The 12,500-nt window shown below is 49.8% G+C and overlaps 2 protein-coding genes across 2 annotated transcripts in view; one reads left to right on the plus strand and one right to left on the minus strand.

Annotated features, from left to right (window-relative positions):
• LOC126572200 (medium-chain acyl-CoA ligase ACSF2, mitochondrial) overlaps window positions 1-3,562 on the minus strand; it is a 5,678-nt gene extending 2,116 nt beyond the window's left edge. Inside the window, exons 1-3 of the mRNA XM_050231313.1 lie at window positions 3,353-3,562; window positions 2,132-2,360; window positions 1,784-1,912 (exon numbers count right to left, since the gene is read on the minus strand). Of these exons, the coding sequence (XP_050087270.1) occupies window positions 1,784-1,912; window positions 2,132-2,360; window positions 3,353-3,423 (429 nt within the window). The 5' untranslated portion in view covers window positions 3,424-3,562. The remainder of the gene's footprint in view (window positions 1-1,783; window positions 1,913-2,131; window positions 2,361-3,352) is intronic.
• A 2,112-nt stretch (window positions 3,563-5,674) lies between these two features.
• Window positions 5,675-8,008, plus strand: LOC126578708 (P-granule-associated novel protein 1-like). The gene is made up of 2 exons (XM_050241556.1): window positions 5,675-5,780; window positions 5,869-8,008. The coding sequence occupies exons 1-2, from the start codon at window positions 5,746-5,748 to the stop codon at window positions 7,976-7,978; spliced, it is 2,145 nt and encodes a 714-aa protein (XP_050097513.1). The 5' UTR covers window positions 5,675-5,745; the 3' UTR covers window positions 7,979-8,008.
• The last annotated feature ends 4,492 nt before the right edge of the window (window positions 8,009-12,500 follow it).

Consider the following 12,500-nt stretch of genomic DNA (forward strand, 5'->3'; position numbering starts at 1 on the left):
AGTGCGGTGGTACGATCATCAACGAGAACACGATCTTAACGGGTAAGTAACGGGCCACACTTTTGGCAACTAGAGGCTACCAATTACACCTCCTGCTCCTTCATCTTCTCGTATTCCAGCGGCTCATTGCGTCAGTCTAAGGGATGGCATCATCACCGTCGATCGGTTGTCGGTGCAGGTTGGCCGTACGTTCCTCTACGCGGCCGAAAAGCACACCCAGGAACACCAGGCCGGTCAAATAATCGTCCACGAGGAGTACAGTGCCAGTGCGGTGCGGAATGATATCGCGCTGATCAAACTCGCCACCAACATGCAGTTCACGGAATACGTGCAACCGATCTGCCTGTGGGATCGTTCGAACACAGCGATTGCACCGTTGATCGGGCGTGTCGGTTCCGTCGTTGGGTTCGGTATCACGGAGGTTGGTTCCATCGCGGATCAGCTGCGTGTCGCGTACATGCCGATCGTCGATACGCAAACCTGTCTCGACAGTAATCGTGATCTGTTTGGTCGCGTTCTGACGCGCTTCATTTTCTGCGCTGGCTTTCGCAATGGGACGACCGTATGCGGGGGTGACAGTGGTGGTGGGATGTACTTTGAGATCGAGGGCCGGTGGTACGTGCGAGGGGTTGTGTCGTTCAGTGGCCAGAACTGTCAGTCGGCGGATTATGCCGGGTTTACCGATGTGGCGATGTACCTGGATTGGATCAACCGGTATACGGCCGGAACGCAGAACTCCGCCTATTCACCCACCGTAATCGATCGGCAGCAACTGTTGGCGCTGGATATCTGTGGCGCAAACAACTATCCGAGTACGGCCGAAGATGCGAAACCGGTTTTCCAGGGTTATCCGTGGTTGGGTGTGATTGAGTATCAGCAGCTCAGCACCGGCGCGCTGCGTGACCTCTGTCAGGTGACACTGATCAGTCGGCGCTACGTGTTGACGGCGGCACAGTGTGTTTCGCTTCCCTCCAATGTGTACCGGATGTAAGCAGAAGGTTGTTCTTGAGTGAGTTATCATTCTCGGTATCTAATTGCGTGCTTTCTTTGTGCAGAATTGCCGTCCGGCTTGGGGATTACAACTTGGGAACGGATCCAGATTGTGAGACGGTCGATGGTAGACAACAATGCCAATCGCCGGCGCAGAGAATCAGTATCGAGCAGATAACCATTATGCCTGGCTTCAATAGTCCAGCGTTTGCGAATGATCTCGCGTTGCTGCGGCTTCAGTGGGAAGCGAACGTGAATCAGGGTAAGTTCTTGAGGAACTGGAACCGCTGCAGTTCATTGTTCACTCTCTTAAACACTTCTTCTCTCTTGCAGACAACATTAAGCCAATTTGTTTGCCTTTCTCCACTGCACTGAAAAGCCACAAACCTTCGTACTACATCCGAACGGGATGGTTATCGCGCTCCAGTTCGACGGTGATGCAGCGTAGCTTTCCCAGTCCGATCGATTCCGTCGCCTGCCAAGATGCGTACAACGATCAGGATGTGCCGCTGGAGAAAACTTATGGCCAGATTTGTATCGGACGCATCAATCCCGAGTCGGCGAGCTGTTACTTCAACATGGCCGGGACTCCATTGCAATCGTTGCAGCTCGTTGGACCGAGCGAACGGTACGTTCTGTACGGATTGCTATCGTTTGGGCCGAAGCGATGCATTGAGACGTATCCGGATGTGTACACGGCTATCGGACCGTACGTCGATTGGATTGTATCGAACATGCGAGCATAGAAAGCCCTTCGACGATTCTTCAGACAATTCCAACGCTTCCAACTTACCGAGATCATACCGGCACGGGCGGCCGCCAGGTTGGCGAGGTAAAAAAGGATCCCGTTCGGTGCCCAGATAGCAACGCGATCGCCCTTCTCGAGCCCAAGCTGATAGAATGCTGCTGCAAGTCGATCTACCTGTGAGAGTAGCCGGAGAGAGACAGAGAGAGAGAGGATCAGACGCGCACCTAGCGCCACCGTCTTAAGCAAATGCCGTCGCGACACACCGATGGTGGCGGCATCAACTGACAGTTCCTAATTAGCTCCTAATTAGCTCAAGTGGCACCGGGGCCCAACCGCGCTGAGCGGTTTATGTGCCGTGTGTCGCTCCATTGCCTGACTGTCGCTTTGAGGTACCTTGTCCAGGACGGCCGAGAATGAAAGCCGGGTGCTTTCGTGACAGGATACGACCGCATCGATGTTTGGGAAACGTTCCGCGGCGATGCGAAGATGCTGACCGACGTTCCGATAGACGAGCGGTTTGCTGCCGATGTGGTGCACGTAGCTCTGGCGCCGTTCATGCTGATCGCCGCCGTCGGTGCACTGCCGGTGTTCGGTCGATTGGTAGCGAATCGTCTGCAGACATCTGTGACCGGGGGAATGTGGTGTTTATGTGAATCATTAGCCGTTAGCCGTCTTTATGGATGCTTTGAGTTCGTTCGTTCAAGACGTTCAAGTAAATAAATGAATCAATGGTTCGAGATTTTAAGATTTTATGACGATATCATGTGCTTTCTTTGGGAATTTAGAGCAAACTCTACCTTTGAGAAGCTTCTTCGAAGCATGAATTGAACAAATAAGTGGAGTAAATAAATTTATTGCCCGTTATTTATGGAGACTCATTCTTTGAAAATTGTGGCAAGGTCATTGTGGCTCATAAAGGAGCACTCGAGAACAGGATACAGAAACGAAAGACGCGCTAAGGAATGATTGAATGATATTTACAATCTCTGTTTGCCATAAACAAGAGTCTGATAACAAACATTACAACAAAGTAGTGTATCGGTGCGATAGGGAAGGGATCGTTTATGGTCCAGTCTAGAACAAATGAAAGAAGTGTAATCATTGCAAGTGGTTCCACAAAAATGCACTCTGTCTCTACTTTTCTCAATATTAATCTACATTCTAGCAATATTATAACGAATTCACATGATGCTTTGTGCCATTTTAAACGTGATCGATCCCTTTTTTTGAATGACATTAATCTCCGATCTAAGATACACCAGTAAACCACTTTGCGATCGTGTGCAGATCCGATATGCATGTCATCTTGTTCAGTCTAACAACTCAATCACTCCAATCACGCCGCTTAATGAGCGATACCGATCTCGCGTGTTTCTTACTCCTCAAGCGATCACCATCATTATCATATTATCATTCATTTGCAACAATCACTGCTGGCACGCTTGTCACTGTTCGTTCGCGGTCGCGGGATCATTACTCGTGATGATTAGAGCAGCGCAAAGATCTCACTCACTCACGCACCAAAACATTACACGTAATACTACCCTCCAAGCCACCCTTTTTGTTGATAAGAAGATTGATAAGATGCGATGCTGAGCGAAGCTTTTCGCTTACCTGCTAGACCATCTTACTGCTCGCCCGTACCCCGAAGGGTTATAAAAAGAGGCCGCCAATCGCAATGCCATGGTCGTTCGTGGAGGGAGGGATAAGGAAGGTCACAGACACGAAATGACAACAAAACAACTGAACGTACGGTGTGCGATCTACTACTTCACGATCTAGACGCTACAGCTTCCACTCATCGACTAACGCCACGAACTAGCGATACCGTGGTATGAACCTCGGTGGCCGACCACTGCGGCCGTCAGCACAACGACTACAATCGTCTTCCGGCAGGCTCGTGCGGGAATTGCATCCCATATGTCATTACCGCGCGATGGCGCGAGGGCTTATCACTCACCCGGCCGGCCAGCTAGGCCGGCCGGCGTTCAACGCAACACATTTCGGGCCATAAAAACCGAGACCGAAGGCTCGAAACGCAAGGTTCGGTTGTCGGTTTAAAATTAACTCATCGGGGCATCCATCTTTCTCGGTTCTTTGGGTTTGAAGTTGATAAGCGTCTGCTAGATCGGTTCGGTTTGGGGTTTAAACCAACAAAAAAACGGACTGACTGACATACTGCGTCCCGAGTTGCTTGTGCCAGAGTGTCTGGGGGCGCTATCGGTCACCGATAAGGAGCAAACAGCTGAGGTCGCCGATTGCTTAATGACCGCGCGCCGCCGCCGGTCTATCGCGGATTGTTTATTTGGCTTCGGTTCGTACAACGTTTGCGTGGTGGTGCTGGTGCGGCGATCGTTTTGCATGCGTTGTTTGAAACAGTAGTAGCAGTACAGCCGGCTGCGTAGCTGGTTTGCGATGTAAGCGGCGGTTACAAGGCCCTCAAACAGGTCTGTAACGATGACCTCTAGCAATCGCGTCACTTCAACAGCGCCCTTGGCAATGAGCGTCCGTTGAGAAGGTAAAGGGCGCACCGATCCCTTGCGGGCGTCCTTACCCCCGTTACAGTTCGCTCCAGGAGGTTCGTTAAAAATCATAAAAAAACGATGCAGCTGGAAGCTGGTTGTCATAAAAAAGAATGGAAGCAGGTACCACCGAGAGTTATGCTAACAGTCAGGTGCCAAAGATAAATAAATAGAGCATCTTCTACCCCCGGGGGGAACCGAAAACAACGACTCCGCATAAATTCACCATAAAGTATGTCTAGACCACGGCACCAGATTATCTGGTGCTATTTGTCTGCTTTAAAATATGATTTGCGACTTCGCCAAAAGATAACCTTTAGTTGGTGCCCTGGCCAACAAGGAGACAGGACCGAACCGAACCGATCGGGTCCGCGAGTGGGTCCTCCCCAGGGGCAACGGGGTCGCTGACGGATAGTAAACAGTCAAACGATCAAACTTCCCATTTTCTATCCTCCTCCTTGAAAGAGAAGGGAAAAAGAGAGAGCTAATAGAACGATAATCGTCGTGAAATCACTCTTCAATCGTGCGCGTTCGAGAACGCTATTCATGACAACTCATCGGGTATGCTCGATGGTGGCTGAGTGGAATGGAGCATCGGATTTCCCCCCTTTTAGCGCGATCAATGGGGGGAAAAACCACCGAAAAAACCGGAAGAATTGGCGGTGCGTGCTGGTACAATGTGCGATGATTTGAATGTTTTATTCACTCGCTCTCCATTCCCGGTTTTTGCGCGCATTCTTTGGGGTCCCAGGGTTCAACCCCCCCCCCCCCCCCCCCCCCCGGAAACCATGGCAATGTTATGCCAGCGTCATCGTTATCGTTATCGCGCCTCAGTAGCGTATAGCGTTGTGCTAGGGTATGCGAAGGATTCGCGTTTCGCGCCAAGAAAAGCGTCTTCACATGGCGATGCGGCGCTTGTCGCGCGAATTGAGGTCATGAGGGTGAAGTGTGGAGCACACATTGTTGGTTTCTTTTATTCATGAACGATCGGTTTGAGTCTGGGTTTCGATTATTATATTGTGACCAACAACGGGATTAACTTGGCTTCCACAGGAGAGAGAGAGGCACAGGCAGACATTGCGATGGCTTATCTTTGGTTTATCGATGATTCACGATAAGACACTCGGTGCTACATCGCGTATGCACCGATAAGCTGGCCCTATCTGGATGGACTTTTGAGTGTATAGACTCGTTAGTGTTTGCAATAAATCCGCATTGATTTCATGGACTGCAATCTTTATCTGAACCAACACAAAAGACGATGCGCTCTGGTTTATGTTTGATTGTATATCATTTCGTGGCTACGCAACAGTCTGCAGCTGGACTTAACCACAGGAAATCGCGTATCATAACGCTTATCTGCATGTCAAACGCACCACACTACCAGAGCTGAATGAGTCTTGAACAATTTCTTTTCCACTTGAAACTCAGTTCGTTCGAGAAGCTAGCGGAGATCAGTTATAGTCGCCCGTTGTGCCAGTCAACATGCGTGCAAAGTTTCTTATCGTCTTCGGTGTTCTGTGAGTATAGTTTTGCTTTCAAATTGCTGCCAATATGTAGTTGAAGTGTTGTGTAATTGATGATTATCCTATGTTCTACTCGTTGAAGGTACACTGGCTTCTTAACTCCAGCAGTTAAGGGAAAGACGTTCGAATGCGATAACCCGGATTACACCCAGAGTGCTAATTTTACCAATGTGGTCATAACGCAATCTTCAAACTATGCCTTGACATGCAGGTACAGGGAAGGATATAAGCATTTTATCTACTTTCACTCGTCGCAAATGGAAGATATTCCAAGGAAGCTTTTCCAAACGTTCCACGCGCAACAGGTAGTGCTCAGTGACTGTGGCATTCAACAAATTTCTCGCTACAGCCTGGAGAGTGCAGCTCAACTGCTAGTGCTGGATCTGTCCCACAACCGTATAGCGGAATTGAAGAACTTTGCCTTCGAGGGTGCCAATCAGCTGCTTACGCTCAACCTAACCGCAAACAACATCAGCGTTATCGAGGAGCGGGCTTTCGACTCGCTGAACATGCTGAAGCTGCTACTATTGGGAAGCAATACTCTACAAGTTCTAGATGGGCGCTTATTTGCGTCGCTATCTGCACTCGAGGGTGTTGTTCTGGCGAACAATCAGTTGCGTGAACTGGGGAAAGGATTGTTCACTCAAAACGAAGCTCTTCGAGAAATTCATTTGCAAAACAATCAGCTATCGAACGTTACGGAAGAAGCCTTCTGGAACACTGACGAGGCAGTTGGTGTCAATCTAGATGAGCTTATATTGAACAAAAACATTCTTAAACAGCTCAGCCTTCCAAATGCTATTGTAAGAAAGCTGAAAGTGATCAACAACCTGCTGACTGAGCTGCAGATATCGCCGGCGGTTGAAGAACTCTATTGTTCGCATAACAAGCTCTCAGAAGTTGTGATCGATGATGCTTCCGTGCCACAGCTACATACACTGGACATAACGAACAATTCGGTTTCATCGCTCGAATCTATTGCGCCGTTTCGCCAACTGCACACCTTATATCTTGGCGTCAACCCGTTGAATCCACTGAACTTGAGCAGTTTTGCAACTTTCACGCAGTTAAAGAATCTTGGTTTGGAGCAGACCTACATTGCGAACCTACGCCATGGCATGTTTGGCCACCAGGAGCAGCTGGAGTGGCTCGATTTGGCATTTAACGAGCTGGCGGAGTTGGATTTGGATATTTTAACTTCCTGCACCAAGCTGGAAACCCTCTACCTGGATGGCAATCGGTTAAAGTCAATCGACTACGAGCAGATGAAAACGCATTTCCCTCAGCTGACGGTGCTCGGTATCGCCGGAAATGACTGGAACTGTACGTATCTGACCAAACTTGTGCGCTCCTGTAGTGCACAATCGATAAAGATTTTCAAAGAAACTAGACTGAAAGCACAGCCCGATCAACCGAACGTGAAAGGCATTAGCTGTCTGGATGATAAACACAAGACCCGTAATTGGACGGCCACGATTGAGGAGCTTCACACTGCGTACAACGAGAGTGGAAGATCGGACGATGTCGCTCTTACAGAACTGTTCCAGAGCATAATGGCGGATGTGAAACGTTACGGAGATGATCACTCCAGATCGATCAACCAAACGTCCCGTCTCGAGGCAGCGCTGTTCGATTTGACGAAGCAACAATTTCTGCTGCAAGCAAATCTCAATGCACTTCGCGAATCACAGCTCAAGCTGGAGCTCACGCAGCTATCCAATCGTACCAACGATTCTTCTTACAGCAGCGAAGAGCTGAAGCGCATGATAGAGAGCGTTAACAATTTGACGCTCGATAAGCAGGAGCTCACTGCGAAAAAGTTAGAGTTCAGCATCTACGAGCAGTCGTTCAAAGTGGATAAGGCGCTCGAGATGGCGAAGGAGATCGGTGCGAAGCTCACGATACTGGACAAACGGATGGAACAGTGGATTGGAAACATCGTCAACTCGGACACGACCGGTCTCTATCTTGCAAAACCGCAAATACAAGCTCAGCGTGGGAACGAAGAGCCGCGCGGTGATGGTGGCCATGGTTTAATCATCACAGCGATGCTGGTACTAGTCGTGGCCGTGGTGTGCGTTTTGGGATATCTGGTGTATGAGAGAAGAAGATATCGCTCGCACTGGCTGAATCGTGCGCGTGATATTCGTGAAGGAGGCAGTTTGACAACCATTGTGGAAAACCAAATTTGAGAGCGCGTCGGTGACTCGCCACTCTCCTTATCGTTTCTTTTTTTTTAAACCAATAAACTGCATAAAAAGGTTAATCTAAAATTATTTTAAAATCTAAACGCTTAGCCTAAGCTAAATCTTAAGCTTAAATCTGCAACAGTTTAAGTTTAATGATCCTTTTCGTCTCTACAAATATGTCGACATAATCTTTAATTAATTCCATTATAAACTAAGCCGTCGTTTGTATGCTGGATCTTGGGTAATTTTTTTTTTGTGTATTTATGAACGACTGATGAACATTGAGTCAAGCATTGCTACATGCTTACATCTTTAAAAAACCAACTTACTTCCTGTTGAACATGATTGTACATCAAAATGTCCAGACTGCCCTCACTTGCTTTACCTGACATCTTGTCAAAGACATCGTAAGCAGTTTGTGTAACGCTCTGTATGGGAATTCCCTTCTCTTCACTCTTCACTTGCATGCTCGATAGCCCCTAGGACCTATAACCGTCACTAGGTTACGTTTCGTCGTAACGGAAGTGGCGGAACAGGGGCATTTACGATTCCCCCCATGCATACCGGGGAGCATAATGCTCGGCAGAGATAGTAACGCGGTGCGGCGTCATGGGCGCCAGCGCAGGATATGGTAACCGTGATTGTAAACATATTTTGACAAACAATTTCCACGCGATACGCATAACAACAAAACACTTTCACCCTCCTCGAGCGGACTGGCTACGTCACAAAATTGAGGTTAACCGAGGGGGGAGTGCACGTGAACCGGCCACGGCCATGCCGGTCTTTATGTTCGATTAAACAAAAATATATAAACTCGTGCCCGAGAGTGCGAAAGGAAGACCCTTTCGGTTGTACTTCAAAGCAGGAGCTTGAAGACGTTCGTAGAGAATGTTGAAAGAGACAGGACTAATGAAGAAAGTATGACGACGCGTAAATCAAGGCGAACGAAGGAGAGCGTTCGTAGTAAATCGAAGAGCTGTTATGGGTTCTGATCGTTCGATTCGATTACGCGGTTTCAATCGGCGAAGACGCTCAAAGTTCCCAAAATGCAAGCCACTGTATTGTTTAGATTTTTAGGGTGGAATTCCAGTCCTTCCACTATCCTCATCCCATCAACAGTGTTACCCCTTTTCTCGATGGGCTCTGGCACATACACATCACATCGCCGACGTTGAATGTCTGCAAATATACGCTCAATGAACCCTGGGAAAGAAGGGGCTTGGCGAATGATGGCGAATCGATTATGCAAATTAGAACCCCCGCATCACACGCCGAACATGTCGGTCGGTTGGTCGGTTGGTCGGTGGCCGGACCCATACGAGAGAGAGAGAGAGAGAGAGAGAGGTGGAGATACCGCCACACCACCCGCACGTGACGGAATTCGGGTCGGGGGCCCATGTTGCCATCCAAATGCATCAAAAAACAAACTATCGGCTGTGGGTGGGTGTGGGTGTGTTTCTCGGGGGCTCGTCTGTTGGCGCTGCAACTGCAACACCTTGCGGCGGTGCCCGCGGCTGGACTAGATAAGGACGTAACGGCATTCCGCCAATTTATGGGGGTGAGCTTCCGCTTCGTTGACCTCCGCATCGTTGTCGGAATGTGTTCGCGTTTTCGGGTGAGCTCGATAGAATCGTCTTGTGACGACGTTTGACCTGTAAAGTGATTGGTAGATTTTTTTTTGGAAAATTTGGAACAAAAGGAACTAAACAAGAAAGTAAAGTCTGTAAAACATGCATCAAAGAATAAGCTTATTAAAAATGGACGTAAACATTGCTTCGTTCAAGGTAATATTCCATAAACTAGATACAAAGATTGAAAGATGAGAAAATAAATTACTAAAAGCATAAAGGTAACATAACATGCAAATGATTCAACCAGTTGCGAAGGATGTCTAAGGAAATTTTAATATTAAGCATCCAACCAAACACAATCTTGGCAGTAATATAATCAAAATTTAGTCAACAAATAAAAAACAATAAATGTATTAAAAACATCTCAAAATTACGTTAAAATTAGGTGCATTCTGAGGTAATTTGTATCCTGAGTGGAACACTGAGGACATTCCACAGCAGCAATAATCCTCGCTAACCATCGAAAGAGGCACGTGCTAAAGAGTGCAGCCAGCAATCGAAAAACCGGAAGTGAAGAAAGAAATTCGGCCACGCAGTCAGCCAGCCGTGGTTGCTAACCAACTAGTATGGCGCCAACGAAGGCAACAAAGGACAGGGACAACAACATTGACGACCGCGACCACGATGACGACGACATCCAAGTAAGTCTTGATGTCCTAGCCTCAACCACCGTTGCCAATCTTATGTTCCCGCGAGGATTCGACCAGATCCGTGGCCTCTACCCCATGCTTGTGGTCTCTACGCACACAGACACGCACACCTACGTCTTGTTTGGACGCGAAAAACAACGCGTGCTCTCCACCAACGCCAAGATTGTGGTTTTCCACCCAAAAGGGGTCGCAAGGAGAGTGTGTTCGGGAGTCACATTTCGTTACACGAACCACGGCCACGGGGACCCTGGCGACCTCACCCTGGCAACGCGCTGGTCGCGGTGACGAGCGTCATAAAGAAAATGCCGCGCCGGATGCGAAGGGAGGAGGAGCCGGGGCACTTCCTGCGTGGCGTACGTTCGTGGTTGTGTTGGTCGTGGAGGTCGTGGACGGGGTGCTATATGTGCGGAACGTGCCACGGCCCGAACGGTGGCCACAGTACATATACGAAGCGGTCGGTCGGCTACATGCTGAAAAGGCTCCATCATTCCATCATTCGGCTTTACAACCCACAACCGGAAAGGTGGCCAGGCCCAGAACCACGGGGGAAACGAGTGGAGTGGAGAGAGGGGAACGCGAAATCGTGTGTTTCGCTGTGAACTTCACCACGGGGTACACGGTGCTCGGTGCCGCGAACAGAACAGTGCCAGACGTTGAAGCGAACGGTTCCCAGGACAGGCCAGAGCCAAAGGACCACGTGAGACCAGCTCAACGGAGGTCAGAAGCCAGTCGAAGAGAGAGAGCAAAAGCAAGAGAGAGAGGTCCCATTGGAGTTTGACCAACATCTCGCCGAATGTTCGGTATGGTCAGGCCCAAGTGACCAACTCCCTGAACGCCCGGCGTGTTCTACTGCGAGTCCTGTCGGATTGTTACATAAGTTCCTTCCCGTGTCTGCGTGTGTGTCTGTGTGTCGTTCAGGTTGAGGTCCCAGGATCCATCGAAAAAAGGAGGTCTCCATCAAACGAAGAATCATCCAAGTAACCGTCCAAGACTTGGATGACGACGATGAACAGTAGAGAGGTCCTGGAGCAATCGTGCTCGCGGTGTACATCGCGTCCATCATCGAGCCCCGTCCATGGACGGTTGATTCCGTGTCCGAAAGTGTGTTAATGAGATGGCGGCCAGTGGGTGGGCGATCCGTGTCGTGGCCGACCGACCGACTGCCTGCCTTGCTTATTTCGGTTGAGATTGTGCAAGAGAAAGGTCGCTTCGTTCGCGTTCTGCGTCCCGAACCGCACCGAAGACGAGAACGAGGGCGCCTCGTGGGTCTGAACTGGACCTCAACAAGAAACCCACGGTCCACCGACGCCGACGTGGACAAAGGACTCCTCTAATCGTGCTAGATAGATAGTTTTAATGAAGTAAACAGCTGTAAGGCAGACGGCACGAACTCGAGTCCCCGAGGGTTTAGTGAGACCAAAGGTGTTGGCGTAGATAGGATTACAACTAATTACAAGTGCCGCGAGTGTTTGTTCGTGACGTGCCACGGCGGGCCACGACGTGAGTTTTGCGGTGTTTCCGGATCCCAGTCACCGCACTGAGTGGGAAAATCGATTCGCGGCGACGTTTTTGGCCTCAAAAAGCCCCACAACGACGACAGCAGCAGCAGCAGCAGCAGCAGCAGCGAGTGCGGTACATGTCAAGGACGCTTTGGTCCCCGCCACCAACAAACCACAAATCTGTTGCACTGCATCACCCGTCCCCGGGGGCCCTTTTTTTCGGGGGGGTCTAAATCGATAAGCCGCACCATCGACAGCCTGCTACTGGGTCAAACGTCGTGGTCTAAGCCGGTTCTCGGATTTGGCGCCCTTTCCTGTTTCGTCGACGACAGTGATGGTCTGCCTCGTAGTGCAATGATTGTGTCTGGCGAGTGTCTGAGGTCGGAGTGTGGTCCGTGAGGCCCGCATCGAGCCGAGCCGGTCGTGAAATGGAATCAATCTTGGCCGGGAATGGACGTCATGTGTGACGCCCTGACGCTCCGTTAGAGATAATTGTGTCGGTGTCTTAGTGTCTTAGTATCTGTGGCAAAAGGAGTGTTAGTCGAGAGGAGCAAAAGCTGGTGGCTGCGTGATGGCGGATAAGTCAAAGAAACCACCGCCACCGGGTGCGGGTGGAACGGGTGGTGCGACAGGTGGTGCTCCGGGGCCACCGGGCAGCAGCGCTGGTGGTGGCGCTGGTGCAGCGGGCAAGGCACCGGGAGGCACCGCGAAGCCGGGCGGCAAAGGTGGTCCACCGAAGGGA

This window comes from Anopheles aquasalis, chromosome 2 (assembly GCF_943734665.1).
Source record: "Anopheles aquasalis chromosome 2, idAnoAquaMG_Q_19, whole genome shotgun sequence".
Lineage (NCBI taxonomy): Eukaryota > Metazoa > Arthropoda > Insecta > Diptera > Culicidae > Anopheles > Anopheles aquasalis.

What these genes read in the sequence shown, in the direction of transcription:
- LOC126578708 (XM_050241556.1), top strand. Translation starts at nt 5,746, where the DNA reads ATGCGTGCAAAGTTTCTTATCGTCTTCGGTGTTCT. An exon ending in CTTATCGTCTTCGGTGTTCT is followed by an intron (nt 5,781 to 5,868) that starts GTGAGTATAGTT and finishes TACTCGTTGAAG; the next exon opens with GTACACTGGCTTCTTAACTC.